Below are 12,937 nucleotides of genomic sequence, written 5' to 3'. Positions count from 1 at the left end.
GTCTTCTCACTCTGAAGACGGCTTTCCTGGTAGCTCTCACCTCTGCCAGAAGAGTGAGTGAGCTCCAGGCTCTTTCTTCTAAACTTCCTTTTCTCTCCGTTCATACGGACAAAGTGGTTTTAAGGACTCGTCCTTCTTTCTTACCAAGGTTGTCACGCCCTTCCAGATTGGGCCGACCATCACTTTGCCCACCTTCTTTCCGTCTCCGCATCCTTCAAAAGAAGAAGAGAGGCTCCATCGTCTGGACCCAAAACGTGCGCTCTCGTTCTATCTGAAACGTACACAATGGTTCCGGGTGGATGACCAACTTTTTGTTAGCTACGTGGGCGCCAAAAAAGGTCGGTCCGTGCACAAACGGACCATCTCTCGGTGGGTCGTTCTCTGCATCAAAGCCTGTTACTCGTTGGCTAGAAGGAGCCTCCTGTAGGGCTGCGTCAGGGCCAGACTGGGAACCAAAACCGTCCCTGGCAAAGTGCTTGGCTGCCCCCCTCCTCTCCCCAGCAGGGGGTTGGGGGTGCCGCCGAGCTCTTTGCCAGGGCCGGTTTTGGGCCGATTTTGTTACAGAGCAGATTTTGCAGCTACGCTGAAAAAAAGGCCATGTAACAAAAATGGCCCCTAGGGGCCCAAAACCGGCCCCCACCCATGCAGTGCACCGGGGGATTGCCCGGTGCCCGCTACGGCCAGTCCGGCCCTGGTCTGCGTGCCTATTCTGCCAGGGCAACGACAGCCACTACTGCTTTGGGATGCGGCCTTTCCTTGCAGGACATCTGTCAGGCAGCTACATGGGCCTCACTGCGCACTTTTACCAAGCACTACTGCCTAGACAGCCAAGTCCGGAGAGATGGCTTCTTTGGCCGTTCGGTTCGCCGGGACTTTCTGGTGTGATTTTGGTTCGCAGACCCACCTCCGGGTAGGTATTGCTGGGGTATCTATTCTAAGGTAAGGAATCGATCACTAACGTGTCTCTTTCAGATGCACAAGAGACATTAGTTAGTGATAGATTCCTTACCGCCCCACCCATCCTCCTCATTCTGCGAACTGATTTCTAGGGTTAAGGTTATCCCTTTCAGGGCCCTAGTTTCATGGCACCAGTGGTCAGTTTCTTGCATGGCTCTGCGTTCCTGGCGCGGAAAGTCGTGTACAGAACTGACGTTGGCGCGTATGGGTGGCGCCTAAGTAGTCTCCGTGACGTCATCTCGGCGCTTACGATGCCAGCGACGGACGCAGAGCCGCACAACGCCACCTTCCGACGCGCAGGGGTACTGCTGACGAAAACGTTCTGGATCCAGTCTGACACCTGGGGATATTCTAAGGTAAGGAATCTATCACTCACTAATGTCTCTTACAGATATATCGTTACACAAGTAGTAACTTGTGCTTTAGAAACTGCGCCTTCTTGATTGTTCATACACCTATATTTCTTTGATACTTTATCCAGTGATGTTTAGAAATACCAGTTTAATGGAAATTGACTTGTGCATTCCAGCTTTATCACTTAGATACTGAGAGGAGCACATTGTTATTGAGTGGAACTCACTGAAGAGCCTTGTGTTCCAGTGGTTAACTTCTACAAGACTAATTGATAGGTACAATGCGGCAGATGCTCACCTCGGTGAGGTAATTACAGAAAAAAGCAACCCAATCTATCCTTGTGGGCTTGGGTACTCAAGTCTAAACATGTAACCGTGCCAACAAGGGATATTGTTATGAAATAGTTTGTTAATGATTTTCTCCTATTCAGTGACGCTTTTCAGTTGCATCTGAATCTAATTCTATATCATTGCAATTAACATTACGTATTCATCATCAAATATCATTGACAAAGGTGTTTCCATTGAAAAATTGTGTTTAAACATAGAATATCAAAACACAATTTTTAATTCAACATACATAAAGATATTGCACAGGGGTTATTTATACAAAAGTTTCAAATACATCGATACTGTGTAGTCCTTGCACCAGTTGGGTCGATGTTCTTAAACAGACGTTGATGTATTGGATGCCCACTTTCTATGTTTATCTTGAGGGTGTATGTCTTGTAGACATTACAACCCAACTTTTCATGGATCTTTTCAAAAGAAAGATGGGAAATGCATCAACGCTTTGGTCTCAAAATGTTTTTATCCCCAAGACCATCCTCAGGACTGCATCGTTCGTATGAAAACAAAAAGTACCTATGATGACAGCACTTCGCTGTACCAGACGGACACGTTCAATCAGAGCTATCGACAATTTGAGACTCGCCCAGATTAAGTTGGATTAATTTTGAGCTGGTGCCAGGATCCGAACCTAATGGACATTGATGTAAACCAGTGATACTCAAAGTACGGCCAAAGGGGCCGCATGTGGCCCTCCTGACCTTTACATGCACCCCCTGCTCAACAGCAGCACTGGGCTGCTGTTTAGTCTACTCAGCACTAACATTAACAAACATGCTAAATAAACGGGCAGGAATGTACTTTAAAGGTTAATTGAAATTAAAGGGAGTAACTAGGGTGTCCTGCACTGCTAACTTTAGAAACACCTTCATTTTTAAAGACATCTTGCAGTAAAAGTATGATAGTCTTTTCAAAATTCAAAAAGTGTATTTCATTAACATGCAGAACCGGGGTGGTCGACTATGAAGCTGGGGAACCGGGTTTGAGTCTCAGCAGGGACGCTCAACATCCTGTGATTCTGGGCAAATCCCTCAATCTCCCCGTGTCCACCAAAAAGGAATGTGTCCGTCTGTAACGCAACTGTTGCTCCTCTAAAGCGCACTGATACCTTTGGGTCAAGTTCGCTCTATATAAGACTCTATCCCCCAAACCCTCCCCCCAAAAAAAAGAAGTTTCACTTTAGTACATCAGATTATATCAGTGTGTGGAGAAGACATTTTTTTCAAAGTGAAATTTTTCAAACAATAATTTAGAAAAATGTACACTTTTCTCACCCTGACAACAATGCCAATAGTGAACTAAGAGATAAGTCAGTTGTTATGTGAAGTCTTTGAGTGGGCTGAGTTTCTATTATACATGAACCTTGTAGTTTATTAAATCAAACACAAAGTTTTGTAATACATGCTGAAGTCATATGTGATAATGAAGAAAAAGGAGGAAAAGTGAAATAAAACGATATCTTAGGCTCACGCAGATTGGTTAAGTGGAGAAGCTAGGATTAATCGCATGCTTTTGGTTTCACATTATGCAATTCAGAATCTTTATGTATATGCTTCGCTTCGCTTCTCCTACACCCACCTTGCCACAAAACACCCCCTCCCATCACCCCCTACTCCCTGACCACCACCCTGGTGGCATCAGTGCGGCCATCGGTCACATCATAGACCAAACTTTGTGGCCCGTGGGAAAATGTTTGTGAGTACCCATAATGTTAACCTTTACCGTATCTGGAAGACTGTTAGTTACCAACTTTCCAGAGATTGTGCTCGCAAATCGTCATAGGGGTTTTTTATTCCACATGGTAAGGGCAAGTAATGTAGGTCATTTCTATTTTTCTGTGATTAGTGCCGTTTTGCACTACTAAAAATAAGCAGTGTCTACAACAGGCAACGTGTGAATATTAATTTTTGCTGCTGCAAAACCACGTTTGCATCACAACGAGAAAAGGTGCAAAACAGCACAAATTGAACATTTTTTCCCCACTAAATAGCACCTAGGTGGAAGAACTGTTGTTTAGGCCTCAACCTCGTAAGTTGTGTTTCATTCTTTCTTGGTGAGCAGAGCTGCCTTGGGGCACGCAAAACGTCCGGTTGAACAGTGCAGCCATCATTTAACTACCAAAGCTGTCCCACACAGGCCAATTAATGTGCCAGACCTGTAACTTCTGTTCTGCATGGTAGAAGGTAGCAGAACAATCCCTCAGGCGTGAGCGCGGTTGCTCTGCAGGTTTGGACAGCACTGTCTTCTGATTCCTGTGAACTATTCTTCAGGTCTGTAGAGCTGTATCTCTGTTTCTTACTCAGACCGATCTATCTTCCAAGCCCACAGAGCTGTAAGTTTGCTCTGTATCCCTCAGACATTACAGAGCTGTTCCACGGCCTTTGGAATTAATGGTTTTGTTTCAAAGAGAACCCTTGCATAGAATAGTTGTACCTCAGAAAATATGTATGCTGTGTTCTAAAGGTGTTTGACACCCCCAACAACTCTGTACTATTCTTCATGCCTGTTAAATTGTAACTTCTGTAGAGCTATCTCCCATACAGCAGAGGTGTCCACCAGGCCCCTGAGCTCTGTGTTCTGTTTTGCAGGCGCTGAGCAACAGAGCTATTCCTCAGACTCCGAGTTGTGCTTTGTGTTCAGCAGGTTTTGTAAAACTCAGCAGCTGATCAGACAGCAGAGTTATCCCTCAAACCTTTAGACCTCTATGTTTGCTTCTGCATTATACTGCAGTTCTTCGCAGGCAATCAGTGCGGAGTACTGCAGTAAAGTATGATTTGGCATCTCTCAGCCAGCAGACTGATCCCTCAGGCTTCTAGAGTGGTACAGATCCGCATTTCTCTCTAGCAGACGATCCCTCAGGCCTGTATAGGTTCAATGTTTGCTTAGAAGTTCCTTGATGTGAGTTTTCTTCCTTTCAGGTGAGCCAACGAGATTTTGAGTCAGAAAAACGTCTGCGCAAGGACTTGAAGAGAACGAAAGCTCTCCTGGCTGACGCTCAAATGATGCTGGACCACCTTAAGAATAATGCACCCAGCAAACGCGAGATTGCCCAGCTTAAAAATCAGGTGAGGCAACCATTCGAGATACGAGTACCCAGATACAAGGACCTAAGGCAGTATGAGGTTCAACTACTGAGGTACCCATTTAAGGAAGTCTCTGGGTCAAAACTACATGTATATTGATAAAGGAGAGTTTCCAGGTTTCATCTTATAAATATGATTTTCCCCTTTCTTATTTTCAGGTAATTCTGATTTTCCATGTATTTATTCATAATAATGTATTTATTTATTTTCTCAATCCAAATGAATTAAATCCAGGTTCAGCAAACACAATCACAAATTGTGTTGCCTTTAAGAAATTACATAAATTGTTCCTACAAAAATCTATGATATATCAAAATTTACAATACATTTTTTGTGCCCAAATCCTCTTCCTTTATTTTCATGTGTCCTTCATTCAATCACAGTCATACTTGGTTCAAAATCTATTTTCTCTGTTTTCATTTTGATCTTGTGTTGGTTCGTCTCATAACATTATATCTGCACCTTCGTGGTCACTACGCACAACAAGGAAACACTTCCCACTTAGGCTCAAAAGAAAGACAACATTCTTTCAATTACACACTAACGCAATACCCATGTAGAAAATCACTTCAGTGCCCCACATAGGGGTATTAAGTGCTATATAAATGTTGAAATACAGTACAATACAAATGCCCTCATTCTTTTTAGAAACGTTTTGCATTTGTTATCACAATATCACAAACTGTCATTAAGAAAATATCAAACATTCACTTTAAAGTAGCCCGATTGTGATAAATCAGGGACACTTTGAAGTTTCATATTCACATGGAGTGTACAAACCAAATTTGGTTTTATACTATTGTGCTTTGTCTTCTGAGTCACTTGTAACAGTGATATGTTATACAAAGAGATCCTATGCTAGTCCACAGAGCATCACTGAATTGAAAGTTTTAAAGAAGCTGGAGGGTCACCACCTGCTGTCTCATAGCTCACTTACTAGCCTCCAAAAGAGCAGATAACATAGATGTAGTTTGGCACAATGGAGAAAATGCCGTCATGCAGCAGAGCTGGCCCTGAGGCATGTAGAGCTTCTGTATCACAGGTGTTGAAGGCATTCACAGAACTACAAGGAAATGCAATGTTTATTTGTGTGTACATGCTTGCCTGCTTTCTGGATTGCATCCTTGAAGCCTACATTCGGCTGACATGAGCATTGTAGCAGAGCTGTTGGCCACCTTCTATTGCTTATTTGATTTTGTTTTTACCTTTTGTGAAGTTGGAGGAGTCTGAATTCACCAGCGCTGCTTCCGTCAAGGCCAGGAAATCCATGGAGGTGGAAATGGAAGACCTGCACCTCCAAATAGATGACATTTCTAAATCCAAAGCAGCGGTAAGAAATCATGCATTGATGATTCTCCCCGTTCTAAATTGTATCCTCACTGCTGTTTTGAGCTCCAAAGGGCTGATCGATCGACAAAAATCATTAGAAATGTGTAAGCAAAGGCTGTGTGCTCCGTAAATGCTTAACTTGGCAGTGCCTCCAGTAAATACCCACTTGCAACTCCACTACCACTGTCCCCTTTTATGACTGTCTAAAAATAACTGAATTCTGCTTCTTTCGTTTATGATCTGTGCTATTTGTTTTCTCAAGTTGTTTTGTTTTGTTTGTATTATACACGTCTTATATTTTTGTCTTGTTCCTTGAATGTCAGATAGCCCATATATCATGCTGTGCTTAAAGTGTATGTACCAAGGCATGCATTGGTGAGCAGAATCTATGTGCCCCATAGGAGCTTATTTCTCTAGAGATAGTATGGAAATTTACATTTGTGGACTTTACCTTACTGCTTGTATATTGATGGTGCGCCTCAAAATGTCCTTGGCAAAAAGAACAATTGATGGACAGAATGCAGAACAATGTCATACATTCACCCCAGTACAGAGATCTGGGCCTAAATCCATCCTTTTTTTGCTCACCATGCCATTCCAGTTGGGACCCAGCCATATGCAAATCAGTTTTGACCCTGCACCCAATGGAAACAGTCCAGCCCAAACTGCCAGACCAGGTCCTCCCTAGACTGGAAACATGCATCCTAGGACCGGTTTCAGGCTTTCAGCCCTCATAAGCCAGGATAGCTTGACTCCAGTGGCATGGAGAGCACGGTACCCACGTCAGGGCATACCCGTCCCACTCGGGGTGACAAATGCAAAAAGAACAATTGATGGACAGAATGCAGAACAATGTCATACATTCACCCCAGTACAGAGATCTGGGCCTAAATCCATCGTTTTTTTGCTCATCATGCCATTCCAGTTTGGACCCAGCCATATGTCAATCAGTCTTGACCCTGCGTCCAGTGGGAACAGTCCAGCCCCAGCTGCCAGGCCAGGTCCTCCCTGGACTGGAAACAAGCATGTCCTTGGGCCATTCTGCCAATCTACTGACACTCCTGAACTTTTCTTCTGTTCTAGTACCCAGTATCCACCCACAGATCTCACAGTGTACATTGTAGCTAACCTTTCTCTGACAGTCCTTTGATTCCCACCCACACAGCTTTACATGTGCCTGTCGATCCTATTTTAAATCCAGTGCTGCAAAGGCGGCTTTGCCAGTGAGCCTTGGTCATGAATTCTGAACCTGTAGATCATTATTTCTGATTAGATAATGGAACTTTTAAAATTCTGCCTGTGTCTGGTAATGAAAAGTGAGCTACTAGATGGCACCACCCAGCAATCTGAAATGGCATACAAAGTATATTTTAATTTGGTACCCATGAGAAATGATTACTTCCCCAGCAAAGCGAAAGTCTGTTTCTGTGTGCCCCCCAAATGGTTCTCCCTGTACATTGTCAAAGATCTTCCCTCAGACTGTTTTCCCGTGACTGCTTGGTCCGTAGCTGTATTGATTTTCTTTGGCTGTCCAACCTTTTCCTGTTACCCCATAGCTGAGGTCAGCTTGCACTCCCTTAGTGGAAATTCATAATTATTGGCACCCCACCTGCTCCTTGGATGCACTAAGAAAATCAGTCAATCAAAATTTGTAGAGTGAAGCTGCTTCACCCGTGAAATCATGCTGCCGGTTCTCCAGTTGGTTGAACATCCAAGTCTTGAGGTCCTTCCTGAACTGCTGGAGTGATGGTGAGGCTCTGAGGTGCAGGGGAAGGTTGTTCCAGCCTTAACCACCAGGTAGAAGGAGCAGCCTCCACTGTTCGTTCAGCAGATGTGTTGGGTGTCTAATAGGGATAGGGATCAGGTTCTGAGCTTCCTGGTAGGTTGGTGGAAATTCACTCGTTTGTTGAGGTATGCTGGTCCTTGTTGTGTAGTGCCTTGTATGCATGGGTGAACAGCTTGAACTGGCATCTCTTCGCAACTGGTAGCCAGTGGAGTTTCCTGAGGTGAGGGGTGATGTGCGTACATCTCGGGAGGTCAAAGATGAGTCTGGCTGCTGTCTTCTGTATAGTCTGGTGTTTTATCATGAGTTGGGCTGTGATTCCTACGTAGAGGGAGTTGCCGTAGTTAAAACTGCTGGTTACAAGAACTTGCACGACTGTTCACCTGGTGTTGGATGGGAGCCACCTAAAGACCTTTCTGATGGAGGGGTTGAGGAAGCAAGCGGAGGAGATGAGCTGACCTGCTTCTTCCTGGATAGCTGGCCGTCAAGGATGATGCCAAGGTTGCGAGTGTGTTCAGTGGCTTTGGGTCCAGCTCAAGGGGCCACTATTCGTTGTTCCAGACGGTATCTTTGCTCTACACGAAGATGAGTACTTCTGTCTTGTCGGTGTTGAGTTTGAGACAGTTGTTATTCATCCAGATGACCACATCTTTCATGCATCTTTGGAATTTGTCTTTGATGGTCGTTGGGTTGTTTGTCAGGGAGAGGATGAGTTAGGTGTCGTCGGAGTAGGCGATGATGTTGAGTCAGTGACTCCTGACAATGTTGGCCAGTAGTGTCATGTATACATTGAAGAGGGTTGGGCTGAGGGGTGAGCCTTGAGGTAGACTGCAGGTGATGCTCTTAGGGATTGAAGAGTAGGGAGGGAGGATGATCTTCTGCGTTCTTCCTGTGATGGTGGATGCAATCCACTTGAGAGCTGCACCTAGGATTCCGATCTGGTGGAGTCTGTTGATCAATGTGTGGTGGGATACTGTGTTGAAAGCTGCTGAGACGTTGAGGAAGATGAGGGCTTCTGTTTCTCCTTGGTCTAGCAGCATTTTTATGTCGTCCGTGGCTGTGACTAGAGCTGTCTCGGTGCTGTGGTTTGCTCTGAAGCCAGATTGGGAGGGGTCGAGAAGGTTGTGGTTCTCCAGATGTCTGGTGAGCTGGATGTTGATAGCTTTCTCGATGGCCCTAGCTGGAAAGGATAGATGGGTCGGTAGTTCTTGTGTTCTCTTGGGTCCACAGATGACTTCTACAGCATGGGTTCACTTTGGCATGTTTCCATTTCTGGGGGAAGTGGGCCGTGGTGATCGAGGAGTTAGGGACCTTGATGAGTTCTTTGTTGATGGGTTGATTGCAGATGTTGGATGTGTGGTGGGGACATGGGTCTGCTGATGCTCCGAACTGGCCAGGCCTCATGATGGATGCCATTTCCTTCTTGGCGAGGGTGTTCCATGAGGTGAGATGATGTGGGTGGGTGTCAGTCGGCGTGAGGAGGTTGATGCTGTCCTCGGTGGGGGGTTGGGGTTCGAAGTCTTGGTAGATGGTGTTGATTTTGTTGTGGAAAAAATAAGCGAAGGTGTCGCAGAGAGCTTGCGAGGGTATGATGTTGTTTTCTGTTGCCTATGGGTTGGTGAACGCCTTGACTATGTTGAAAAGTTCCTTGCTGTTGTTGCTTTCATTGATGCGGGTGGCTAGGGCGGTCGTCTTGGTGTTTTTCAGGAGGTGGTGGTATCGTTTGAGGGCGTCTTTGAAGTGTTTTCGGTCCTCGAGAGTCTTACTGGAACGGCATCTTCTTCTGTCTGCAGTTGCGTTTCTGGGTTTTCAATTCTGCTGTGAACCAGTTGGGGTGTCATGTTCATTTCTTGGGGTTGGTAGGTTTCCTCAGTGCGACTTAGTCAACCGCTTGTTCTGTGTCTTCGGTGGTGGTGGGTATGGGGGAGATGAGGGCGTTGGTCCATCGTTGCTCTGATACCTTTGACCAGCTGCGGCGTGTCTCACTGGCGGTGGAGGCAGGTGTGTTGGCGTGTTCCACGATGACGAAGCGGACGCAGTGGTTGTCAGTCCAAGTGAGCCCCTCAGTGGAGTTGCATTTTACTCTGTTGCTGGCTGCGGAGGTAGGGTCCAGCGTGTCTCCTGCGGTTTGGATGGGCTCAGTGACCAGTTGCTTGAGTCTGAGGTTGGCCATACTTTATAGGAGGTTGGCCATGTTGGTGTTGTCTGTGTTCTCAAGGTAAAAGTTGAGGTCTCCTAGGGAGATGTACAGATTCGAGGCAATGGCGATTGGTGCGATGAAGTCGGGTATGGCGTTGCAGAAGGCAGAGCGGGTCCCAGATGTTTGTAGGCGAGGGTGACTTTTATGGTGGTTTTGCTGTTTGTTCGGAGTTGGAAGTTGAGGTGCTCCATGCAGGGGCTGGTGTCAACTGTAGTGGTTGAGCATTCGAAGAAAACAGAATAACGAATTGGATTTGCCTGAAGCAATGAGAAAAACATGCAAGTAGAATGGACAACTTTCCGTTCTGATTTACTCCCTGCATCACCAAGAGCAGGGCAGCACACGTCAACCTGGCCTGCTGTATAAGTCGTCCCTGTCAGTCCTATGGTTTGGCGAGTGTTCCAAATCACATTTTGGATATTTTAACCAACTCTGGCTTGTGGTGAAAGACTCCAGGAATGTTTGGCTACTGTAACCTCAGTGGCTGAGACTTGTCCTTTTCCTGCAATTTTGAACCTCGAGCCCCTATACAATGTCTCTCCTCAAGCATTGGTACCAGAGAGATGTACTTGAATACCTGCGAATCCCGAAGAACACTAGAAAAACTTGACACAGACCATGCAATGATGAGATGCAGACCTGTTCCATTCACTGTCTGCCCCTACAGCTACCTACAAGCTTGGGTAGACCCAGGGATGCGGGGTGTGGTGAAAAAACAACCAGGACCTTTATCCCGAGACATAACATAAATAGTCAACTTAATATTATCTTTGAGACCTTAACTTATTCTGAAAAGGAACCAGTAAGCTATATACGACCACTGTGGGGCTGTGAAAAAAGGACTGCAATTGAATTTAAAATTGAGACCTGTCTTTACCCTTCTGAAATCTAACCTTAAGTTTAAATGGGAGAACCGCCCGGTCAATTATTTTTTGTAAAGGACCTGGTTGTGGCACCCTTAGCAATTGCAAATTTAAATCCTAGCCTTCAAATGGGCTGTTCAATATCTCTTCAAATGTGTGGGTATTTCTTTTTAATAAAATACATATAACTGGACTTTGCTCTATATTGTATACACTAATTGTATTCTAGTATTTAAGACAAAGTATCCAGCACACAGGCCAGTAGGAAGCACATAGAGCACCTCCCGTGATTCTGAAAGATGCTTTCCATGGCCTCCAGGAGGGCCTGGGGAAAAGCTCAGCACATGGAACTACGACACTGCTAATCCAGAGCAATCTGTTTAGTCTGTTATGTTACTGAGTACTTTATTTCGGCTTTCCTTTGATTGTGCACCATAAAACCTTACAATATTTAGGCTTTGACTGTACATTCACCAGCCTAGAGGGAAGCTGTGAGCTTCACCTATAATGAGAAGGCATCACAGGTCTCTCAGTAACTCATGCAAGGGTGTGCTTTACTGATCAGTGTTTAACCTCATGGTTTCCAATAAAGGATATCCCGTTCTTTACAGACGTTTGCCTGAGCCATTGTTTCCCTCTGCTTTGTGTAAGCCACGATCCAGGTATTCGTATGTGGGTGGAAGGAAGTGGCAGGACAGAATTAAAGGGGGCTCATTTGTGCTAAGACTTATGTAAATAGTATTGATAGATAAGAGTCAGGACAGTGATTTAAAAACAGACCATAAACCCTGTACAGTGTGCGAGCTAAAGAGGGCCACTGCTTGCTGATTCTTGTCCTGACACCTTCAGTAGGAATAGGTAGACTTTCTTGAAGTAGGCACCAGGCGATCCTGTAATGCATCAAGAATGGAAACACAACATACCCCAGAAGTCTGAGGCTGTCACCAAACCCTCAGGGTGACCGTTTGAAATAAGATTATGAATCAGACGCAAGACTGGGGTTCCTGTTAATTTAGACAGAGAAATCTCTTTTCCACCAGTGAGAGCAGGTACTCACCAGCTTCCGTTGCTGCCTGTCAGTTGCCTCTTCCTTCCATGTCCCTCCTCTCGCCTGCCTGCTGCTAGGCTGTTCCTACACATGTGAATGAGTCTCTAGCCATCCTTGTCAGTCAGCTCTTAGTTTTTATTTCTTTCAGATTGCTTCATACCTTTTAGGTTCCAGTTCCTAGGCCATTGCCCACACGCTCGCCGTTTTTCCCTCTTTCCGCCACCCACTTCCTGCCTCCGGACACTCACAGGTGCTCCACTGTAGATCTTTACGACATGGGCCCCCGACAATGCAACAACTGTTGCCTCGCATCTCCTTGCTTCACAGCAGGACTGTTCTTCTGCGACCGATGTCTCTTCTCATGCAACTCAGGACCACTCGCCAAAGAATCTATTCCTTGCACCGCTATTGAAGACAACACCACACCGATCATGGAGCACCTGAATTTTCAACTCCACATCGATGACAAAAGTACCATCAAGGGCACCCTCGCCTACAGACCCCATGGACCTCGCACCGGCCTTTGCGACGCCATCACAGACTCCATCGCTCCTCTCGCCATTGAATCAAAGCACTACATCTTCCTCGGAGACCTCAACTTCCACCTAGACGACCCCAAAGACACTAACTCTGCCAGCCTCTTGGAACAAATGGACAGCATCGGCCTCACCCAGTTGGTTATAGACCCAACACACAGAACAGGACACACACTGGACCCTATCTTTATGTCCTGCAGCAGAATCAAATACAGCCATACCACAAAACTCACCTGGACCAATCACTCCATCATTCAATTCACCATCACAGGAGCACCTCGCAGAACCCCCAATCCTCCCAGCACCTCCTTCGGCACCTGGAGCAAAGTGACAAAGACCCAATGGACGGACGCGCTCAACACCAGCCAGCCCTAAGCCGCAACCAACCTAGAACAGGCAGTTGAAAACCTCAACACCCGGATCTCCAATCCCGCTGA

General features: G+C 45.7%; 1 protein-coding gene across 35 annotated transcripts in view; it reads left to right on the top strand.

Annotated features, from left to right (window-relative positions):
• MYO18A (myosin XVIIIA) overlaps positions 1–12,937 on the top strand; it is a 768,001-nt gene that overhangs the window by 567,551 nt on the left and 187,513 nt on the right. For all 35 annotated transcript variants that reach the window (XM_085649195.1, XM_085649183.1, XM_085649196.1 and 32 more), the window contains 2 exons: positions 4,577–4,723; positions 5,958–6,071. In XM_085649195.1, the coding sequence (XP_085505321.1) occupies positions 4,577–4,723; positions 5,958–6,071 (261 nt within the window). The remainder of the gene's footprint in view (positions 1–4,576; positions 4,724–5,957; positions 6,072–12,937) is intronic.

This window comes from Triturus cristatus, chromosome 3_2 (genome assembly GCF_964204655.1).
Source record: "Triturus cristatus chromosome 3_2, aTriCri1.1, whole genome shotgun sequence".
Classification (NCBI taxonomy): Eukaryota; Metazoa; Chordata; class Amphibia; order Caudata; family Salamandridae; genus Triturus; species Triturus cristatus.
This window is presented reverse-complemented; position numbering and strand designations above follow the sequence as displayed.